The 9,896-nt window shown below is 36.6% G+C and overlaps 1 protein-coding gene across 1 annotated transcript; it reads right to left on the bottom strand.

Annotated features, from left to right (window-relative positions):
- Positions 1-1,932: 1,932 nt before the first annotated feature.
- Positions 1,933-7,737, bottom strand: LOC116001705 (AT-hook motif nuclear-localized protein 13-like). The gene is made up of 5 exons (XM_031241611.1): positions 6,913-7,737; positions 6,786-6,838; positions 4,317-4,451; positions 3,025-3,186; positions 1,933-2,729 (listed from the first exon to the last, which is right to left on the bottom strand). Exons 1-5 carry the CDS (start codon positions 7,436-7,438, stop codon positions 2,466-2,468), a joined length of 1,140 nt encoding a protein of 379 aa, XP_031097471.1. The 5' UTR covers positions 7,439-7,737; the 3' UTR covers positions 1,933-2,465.
- Positions 7,738-9,896: the final 2,159 nt, after the last annotated feature.

Raw genomic sequence — 9,896 nt, 5'->3', positions numbered from 1 at the left:
ACGGAAGAAGAAGATATGTGGCGGTGGTCGGAGGCGGACGGAGCTGCGACGGTGGTCGAGGCGGAAGAAGAGCGAGAGTAAAGGTAGAAGGTGACCAAAACCGCCGACTCAAAGCTCCATTAGAGCTCCGGCCGGAGGCCGGCGGTGGAAGCCGAAGTTGAGCAGCAGAGAAAAGCTTTTTGTTTTAGAGAGAAAAGAGAGGCAGCAAAAAGTATTAAATTTGAAATCAAAATATAAACGTATTAAATTTTTCTTCAAAAGTATTACAATTTCACATATAAGTACTAAACATTTTATTCTTTATTAGTATTACATTTTTCAATATAAAGATTACATTTGATATTGACCCAACTCATCATCAGTGAGACAATCTCACACAAGTTTTTGTCCATTTGTATTGATTGGATAATGACTCGTGGTAAACTAGACTTTAGGCCTTTGGCCTTTTGAATTTCCTTTACATGGCATATTGATGCGTACACGGATTGCTTCCCGCAATAAGTGCACACTCAAGGAATCACTCAAGAACCTTTCGTGTCCAAAAGAGGATCTTACCTTGTAGACTCTTGGATTTTGAGATCCCAACTCTACAAATGCCTCACCAAACTAACAAATAATACTCTCAACCCTTAGATTATTAAGCAAGGCTAAGAATTAGAGTATTAGGAATCTAGCACTAGAATTAAGATACAAAAATAAAATTAGCTATATAATATGAGTAATAGTATTCTTTTTGGGTTTTTGGATATGTGTGTGAATATAAAGAACAAGATAAAGGGATAAACTAGCTTCTCACTAGCCTACCAAGATTGAATGCTTCTCACAAACAACCTAAACTTCAATGCACTTCTCATGCAAAGAAAAGAGATAAATTTCACTCAAATTGAATTCTTACAAGGTGTGTCTCAAACCATTGGGTTTATGGGGTATCTATAGGGGAAAATAAGGTATTAAATATTCTAGGTCACTAATCCCACCCAAAATAAAAAATTACAACTTTGTAAAAGTAATTCCCACCCAAAATTAAAAATACAAAATAATTCCCCACCCAAAATTAAAATACAAAATAATTTCCCACCCAAAATTAAAAATACAACATTTTGCAAAAGTAATTTCCACCCAAAAATAAAAAATACAATTTTTGCAAAGTAGTTTCCCACCTAAAAAAAATACACCTTGAAAATAATTTCACACCGGGAAATTTGATCTGATACTGAAGTCTGAATTGTCTTCAAAAGTTTTTATGTGAAGACAATTGAATAGAATTATTTTTCCAGATTGATCTTCTTCTTCACAAAAAGATGTTGGACTCCAATCTGTTTGCACAAAAGTGTTAAAAGCCTCTTGAATCTTCCTTGACTTAGATCTTGTTACCGGGCCACTCGAGACTTTTAATGGATCATTTATTTGTTGCATTCCGGTCTCATCACATATGACCCCTTTTTAATGACATACAATACTAGAGACTAGAGTGACAAACTGCATTACATGTTGATGTAGTGTCTAGTTTTTTGTTGCTTACCTTTTTTTTTATCACAAAAAATATTTTTTTTATATCTCCCATGTCCATAACTATCAACATTATAGAGACTGTTTGGTAAACAACTAAAACAATTAAAATTTTGAGTCCTTAGGCTCCTTGGTTTACCAAAACAATTAAAATTTTGAGTCCTTAGGCTCCTTTTATAGGATCTTCAAGGTGACTTCCCTTATGTTTTCTTTGTTAACCATTAACTTTAAACAACTAATTTTACCAAACATATTTTTACAAATTACTTAATACAATTCAGTAGTCAAACTTGGTAACACAATTCACTATCCGCTGATTGCCAAACAAGAACATAAACTACTTGCATATTTAACCACTTGAAGCAGAGGTGTAATTAACACCCTCATCTCTAAGTTGCGAATATCAATATATTATGCAACCCCTTAAAAAACATATGGGCATACCATCTGTATTTGGACTAAAATTAGTTATACAACACAAGCACGAACTGAAAATTATGGCAGACACTCAACATGAATTGCCATACCAAGATTTTCCTTTGAGCTGAGAGAGCAAATGGTGATCAACTAATTTAAATGGTAATGATTGACAGAAAAGTGAGCTCATAATTGTATGGAAATCCTACTCCAGTTGATCAGACTTACAACTAACACTTCTAATAAGGGTCTCACAATCATCATTATAAATACTCATATATATATATATGGCGAATCAACTAGAACAAAGATTCCGCTACTGCAAAGACACCATTTCCTGTGAGCCATATTTGTTAACCAGCCAAGATGCCGAGCATGCACTGAATAAAAATGTAGAGGTGACTCCGTCTAGAAGTAGAAAGAGCGCCCGCTACTTCCTGTTAGCCTTTGCGGTAACCACCAAAGAAACTCTCTTGAAGGTAGTCAACAAGTCAAATGTCCAAAGATGCGTTTCATGTCAATTAAGCAACAGTCGTTGTCTAGACAGTAGAGTTAGGCCAGCCCATATTTCCGTACATTGGCATAGTTTGGATTGGTTGGCCGGCATTACCATATGGCGGTGGTCCATGATTGAGTGGACTGCCACCGTTTTCATCAGAAGACTCGCTTGAGCCATCCTCAGAAGGGGGACTAGCCCCCGTGACTGGGGCACCAAAATTCAACATGTTTGACGACGGGGTTGAAGAAGATGGCGGCTTATACTTTGGCTTTTTACCATCGGCAATGAAGCTACCTACAATTACCTAAAATGGAAAAACATTCTTAACCCATCAGAGAAAATATACTTTATATACGGGGTAACCCCAGCCAAGATGGCTAACGATACAAATTGTAACCACAAGGTTACAAGTTCGAATTGAGCTGGTCAGCTATGAGCAACCTAGGTTGCTTTACCTCCTTGTGGTCTTTTGCCAACTAGAGTCACAAGGCGAGGTTTACCCAGTGCACACCCTTGGGTAATGACTACGGGTTTCCCTCGTCACCCCAAAAAAAGTATACTTTATATACAGACAAAACAATCAGATAATGCATCATTACCTGCACTGGTCCAGCGGCTTTAAGCATTCCCGCAACTCCACCACCCACAACTTTACCATCTGCCCCAGCCAGCGAAACACTCAAGCTACATGTTCTGCTACCGTTGCCATTACTTTCTGATGGTGAGAACGAACCTGATAAAGAGATTATTTCAAATCGTCCCTGCATTTAAGGAATGACCACAATTTTCAGATCAAACACAACTATAAGCTAAGAGGCAGAAACCAGGGTAACACTTTTCTTTGGGTACTTTAATATGGGATAGGGAATAGGGGATGTACAGAGTTCTATTCATGGTAATTGGTGCAGTTAAAAAGTAACAAGTGTACAAGCATGCACAAGTTCTCGGAAGTATCAAAATATTGCATACAACAATACCACCAGTCCACCAGGGATATTACAGAGGGCTAGTGAGTTATAAATCACATGCTTTATTTACAAACACCACTTTTAGTAAAATGTACAAATGAAACGTTGTAGAAGTTATGGCATGTTTGGTTGGGATTGCAAATCCCACCTCCCCCCTAGGAATTGCAATTCCATGATACATGGGGAAAATTTTTGGTGTGATGACCAAATTGCCCTCCCTAATAATCCTACATCTTTCCCTAAGAATTGCAATTACACTGACATTTTGGTCTTTATGCTACTTATTCCCTTTCAATTCTCATATATACCAAACACTAATTGAAATTCCCAGTAATTATATTCCTACCTACCAAACAATGAAATTTGAATTCCTACTTTATTCTCACTTTATTCATTTCCCATGGAATTACAATTCTTTTCCCCCCTAATTCTCTCCTTGCAACCAAACGGCTTGTTAAGGGGTTATGCAAACAGCCAAACAGCCAAACATCATGCATCATCAAACACAGTCTATTCCCTAAACAATGCAGTGAGATATTCTGACAGTTATTTTGGAAAATTATAACTGGATTAAATCAATAGTTATATAGGCAAAAACTGAATTTCTTAACCTTCTTAAAAAATCATTAAAGTAAAAGGTGAAGCCTAAAATTATTAACAAGGGAGAAAAATTCATATGCCCATCGCTATCAAACAATAACAACTACCACCAAAATGAATTAATAATCATTATGTTTTGTGACCAAAATTAAAGAAGTAAATTCACAGCATTCTTTATAGAAGCATCAAGAATAGCAAATTGTTCCAACTACCAACTTTAGCACATAGGCAATAACAGGTCTATGTACATTAAGCATGGCCAAGAAATCACAATGTGTGACATATAACACACAAAATGTCAATAGATGCAAAAGAAAACAAACCTCTAAGGTCACAGTGCCTCCAAGAGATGATGATGGTTGGCAAAGGGTAGCATTGCATATAGCACCACTCGCAGAGAGAATGCAAACTGTTCTTGGTCCTTGCTGTGAGAAAGTCATTATCTTTTTAGCTATATCCTGCAATAGAGAAATAATTAGTGTCTAACCATTAACGGACAAACTTATAACTAGGAGATAGTTATTCTAACGCATTATTGATTTTGGAACAAAAAGGGTCGCACTACATCTGATATTCTAATAGCACGAGAAAATTGATAAATACAATAATAAGAATCATTAAGAGCAACTAACATAACAGCCTACTTCTGTCAGAAAATGAGAACCTTTTTATTTATGCAGGATACAGTTCTTAGCAGGTGGATGCACTAACATGAACCAAGAAACTAAAGGAATCACATAAAATGTAACAATTTACCATTAAAGAAATTAGCACAGACAGCCACTACCACTGTATAGACTCTGGAATAACATAATTGCTAATTGGTTGTTGGGAGCCACAATGTCCAACCCACACCAAGAAATTAGACAAGTGATGAAAATGATCAAATTGAGAAAAAAATGAACAAGATAATATATACCGTTCAACTTTCCCTCTATGGCCAAAAGAGCAATTCTACTAACAAGATGATTACAACAATATTGACTCACCTTTCTACCACTCCCCAAACAACACGTAAATACAACAGAGAGCACCTTTGTAGAAGATACCCCTTAGAAATACACTACCTCTCTTTAGTTTACTCTAATCTTACACAATTTGGAAACATTCTTGTCCCTTTTGCTGCTATTGTGCCATCACAGCAAAAGTGAAACTATACAATTAATGTAAACTAAAACAAAATTAATTAAAAATGCAAAGTGCCAATAAATGGCACCAAATCTATACCTATTAAGTTCATTCATCTTCTACCTCTCCATCTTCGCTACCCAAAATTGTATTAAGTGAAATGCCACTCCAATTAATTTGACTCTAAAATAAATACAAATATTTTTTATAAAAAAATATTAATACAAATAAGAAAATAAATTCTAACCTAGTTCTTAAATATAACTACTCTGTATAATTCAACTAACCTTACATATGGTGGGTCATATAATGTTTTGTGAGAGTCTTACTTTCAGAACCTAACTAGTTGGTCAACTCAATCGACTAGTTGAACGGCCGCCTACATCAAAATCATTGTTGTCATAGCGGACTTTTTGGGCGAGATGCCACCCACCGGTCAAGAATAAAGAAGGAATTGAAGAAGAAAGAAAGCCCAGTCGGCCAAGAAGGAAGAACAAGAAAGAATAAAGAAGGCTACTTGGGAGGCCAGATAAATTAGACAAAAAAGCAATGTCGTGTTTTTACTTAAGAAACTAGGCGCCCATCCACCGCCCTATGGGGGTACCTAGCAAACTAACCTCATATATGGTGGGTCAAATCAAGTATTGTGAGGGTGTTACTTTGAGAACCAACCTCAAGCCCACCCAAACAAAGGTGACACATGTGAGTCACGCATGTGTTAATGGGTACTCATGGATTGGGTGATAATATTTCATTCTAAGCTTGAATACAATGCTATAGAGTATAATGAGAGATCTAGCATAAAGGAACTAGAAGTTAAAAGGCATTATTTATGCTACTTGTTTCTAGGATGCCCTGAATCCCTGATAGACACAAAAGTAATCTATTAGAGAACTATATCAAGGGAGTTGGAACACTTCACAAATGCATCTTCTTCCTCAAAATTCTGAGAATAGATTATGTAACAGCAACCCATTGAAGAACTAGCACAAATATTAAGTTCTGGTTGTGCGAGAACAATTCAAAACAGCTTTTCAAAGTTAAGGAAACCAAAACAGAGCCTGGTTGGACATGAACAAAAAGTTGTCCAACTTTATAACAAAGGGACGCATCAATTCTTTCAAGAAAATCATGCTGAAAAATAGCTTTCTTGGAGGATGAAGATAAAATTAATTAAAGTTTCTGAGAATTCCAGACAAAAACATGATCCCAAAAGTTGTAGAAAGAACCCACCCAGATCTTAACATTGTGAGACAAATTCCCCTTCTGGAACCTTTTGTTCCAAGCATTTAAGGAGGAAAAAATTAATTACTTCAAATGTAGCTTTGAGCATAATTGCATTATTTATTTTTATCCCAGGTAAAGATTTAAACTTCAGCTACCCGGCTCCAAATCACATAATACTGACACTTTTGCTTAACCATGTGAATATCTTAATAACTCTAGGTAATGAATTTTCCAGCTAGTGATCTCTTTCTTCTTTCCTCATACAGGGTAATAAATAAAAGGCCTTAACAGATCAAATTGGATAGCAAGACCCCGAAAGAAGAAATTATTAACAAATCTGGAAAGTTACAATTGCTGAAAGCAAACTAATTTAGCAGAGATAAAACTATACACGATTTATGCAAATTTAGCAATCACAATCAAAATATAAATGTCACCTCTCCAGCTTGCACGGTGATTACATGGGGTGTGAAGCCAATTCCAGTCGACCCTATCAACCAAAACTCTCAAAAAATGAGTAAAGAATAAGAGATTATAAATTAAAGGCAATGACAAGAGATATACCCAGAGCATCCAATTGTCTCTTTCCAGAGCCGGGAGGCCTCCCTCGGGCCTTCTTGGGTTGATTCTCGGAGGAGGAGTGAGTCATGGCCGCGTTGCTGGTCCCGGTCCCACCAGCGGGGTCGGCGTGGGCGGGCCCCATTGAGGAAATCGGAGAGACGGGCGTAGGAGAGAGGCCAAGAGCAATGCCACCGTCGGGAGAGTACTTTCTGGGGCGGCCTCTCTTCTTCTTGGCGGGGAGCTCAATGCCGAACCCAGAAGCCGCCGCCCTGGGGGACGATCCGTCGGAGTAATCCACGGCGGTGGGCGGCGGCGGCGGCGCCTGACTCGAGCCCGTACCCACCATGGGACTGAAAGGGAAACGATGGTTTTGCTGCTGCTGCTGCTGCTGTTGTTGTATCATGGCACTGTTGGGCATACCGTAAGAGTTGGCCTGCTGAGGCGGCGCCACCATCATGGTGGGCCCGGGTTGCGGTGGTTGTTGGTGGTGGAATTGAGGCTGAGGGTGGTGAGAATCTTGAGAATCCATTATAAAAAAAAAAATTACTGGCACCAGTTTAAGACAAACAAAGATTGTTCCTTTCCTAATAAAAAATGAAAAACAAAAAATGGGTTTTGTAATTTGTAATAGCAATGCGGGTGGGTGGTCGGGGTGGGTGGTGGGTTTAGATTTTTCTTTTTCTTTTTTCTGTTTCTTTTGCTTTTGGTTTGGATACTGAAAACCTACTTACTGCAAGAGTTGCAGAGGGGAGATGGGAAAAGTCGAAAAGCGAGGCCGAAAGATGACGGAAGAAAGAGAAGACGGACTAGTGTTTGTATTTTGTATTGTAGATTGTAGAGTATTACTAGAATAGTTCTAGGGTTTTAAAATTGTTTGTAGTTTCCTTAATTATTCAGATTTGGAGGGGTTTTGATTTGGTACAGGTAGATGCAACTTATGGCTTCCACCAACCAATTAGATTGCACCACACGCAACCTTTCCCTACCTTGGTATTTTAAATTTGGTGAAATTATAAATTTTGCTTTTCCTTTTTTTTTTTTTTTTTAAATATTTTCATTTTTATAAGTGATTGATAGGGAATACACAAATACGACGGAATGTATTCGAGCGGGATCGGTCTAAACCGATCATATTTGATCCATATTGACATCACCTCTTGACCGCATTTTTCGATCCGAACGAGTGCCTTGTAGACTCCGCTTCAACGCAAGTCTCACCGCCCGTTCCCCACCGGATTTGACCATAAAATTCATTAATGTAACCGGTCACTATGTTTTTTGTGCCACGTTTAACTCAAAAGCACTCCCCGAATAAAATGATAGTTGTATCACGTCCCGTCACATTTTTAGACCCATCTGGACACCTAGTGTGATAATTATGATTGTCAAACATATGCTCAACACATGTAGAACATGTCGAAGGTCCAACATGCTCACCTAGACTCTCCTATAAAAGGCGCATTAATGTTAGAGATAGGATTTTTGACCCTTTTCCTCACCTACACGCTCATGTTGTATACACCAAGTTCATTCCCCGACCTTAGAATAAGAAAGAATACTCTATTCCCTGACCTTCCATACACTTCTCTTCATATATACTTGCTCATATGCACATGACTACGGAACTACCTTCCGACCATAGACTATTATTAGTGATGATCATTATTTTCTTTCCTAATATAAGGGTCAAGCAGATCGTTTAACTTATATGTAAATGATAATTAAGTCTTTAAATTTTAAAATGTTTCAATTTAAAATTCAAACTTGTTAAAAAAAATTAATCACATCTTTTTAGCAGTTCATCATCATGTAACTAGAAAATATATATTGACATGTCATTTAGGTATAATTTTAACATTTATATAACATGTATGTGCTACTAATAATTTTATATTTAAAGAAAGAAAAAAGAAAAACAAGCAAACATATTGAGATTGCTATAGAATTATTAAATAAATAAATAACCGACATGCATGATGATTTCCTTTGATGTACTTATCTCCATATCTCCATATCTAGTGACAAAGAGGAAGAAGAGTTTCTTCCCCTCACATCACCTTTAGATCTAGAGATGACTACATGAGGAGCAAGAGTCTCTCTCTCTCTTCTTTATTTTTAAAGAGGAACTTTAGTTACAAGTGTACGATGCTTTTTTTTATCTAGTTTTTAATAGTCATGCCAGTATATCTCCTTCTAAATTTGGAAGAAGAAGATGTCTATCTTTTTCTTCCAATTTTGCAAGAAAACCATTTGTCTTCTTCTAGGTTTGGAAGGAGCTGAGAAGGCTTTGTTTTCTTCCAAGATTTGGAAGAAGACAAGATGAAGTTAGAGAATGGACAACCAATTATATGAGTTAAATTTTTTTAAGAAAATGATAAAACATTAGGAAAAGGAATAACTTAATGCTCATCTCTCATTTTATATATCTAATTCGATTAACGAAACACGACTCAAATTATTTATAAATCAATTTTTTGTAATATTTTGTTTAACATTAGTATATATAATTTATAATTTATAATTTAAAAATTACATTAAAAGTATTATTAAATCTATAAAAAAAATTGAAGTTAAAAATTATAAGAAAATATTAAATAAAATAAGCAAAGAAGAAATACTTAGTTTAACTAGTGAATAGTAAATATGACAAAGAGCGCAATAATAACGTCAAATAACCATTATTTTTGTTTTTTTTTTTTTATTTTTATCTAAGGGAAGGGGGGCCCGCTTAGGCTATTGCCTAGCTTTAGAGGTGCTCTCCTGCCATGTTATCAAATCTTTATCCACTTCTGGGGGTTCCCATTTCAATCCACTCGCACTTTCTTCTTATTACGAGCTTGGCTAGCTTATTTGCAACCTTGTTCACCTCACGGCTTATTTATACGATTCTCACATTCCAATCTTTATTAATCCAGCTCTTATAGGTACACGTAATGTGGTTGCTTGGGCGTCTTAGCTCCTCATCTCCCTGTATCTAGTTGATAGCT

This window comes from Ipomoea triloba, chromosome 13 (assembly GCF_003576645.1).
Source record: "Ipomoea triloba cultivar NCNSP0323 chromosome 13, ASM357664v1".
NCBI lineage: Eukaryota > Viridiplantae > Streptophyta > Magnoliopsida > Solanales > Convolvulaceae > Ipomoea > Ipomoea triloba.
This window is presented reverse-complemented; position numbering and strand designations above follow the sequence as displayed.

Bases quoted from the DNA above. Each gene is read 5' to 3' on its own strand.
- LOC116001705 (XM_031241611.1), bottom strand. From the start codon at position 7,438: ATGGATTCTCAAGATTCTCACCACCCTCAGCCTCAATTCCACCACCAA. The intron at 4,452-6,785 runs GTGACATTTATA...TCTCTATTGCAG, and splicing joins TCACCGTGCAAGCTGGAGAG to GATATAGCTAAAAAGATAAT. The intron at 3,187-4,316 runs GTTTGTTTTCTT...CCTTAAATGCAG, and splicing joins GAGGCACTGTGACCTTAGAG to GGACGATTTGAAATAATCTC.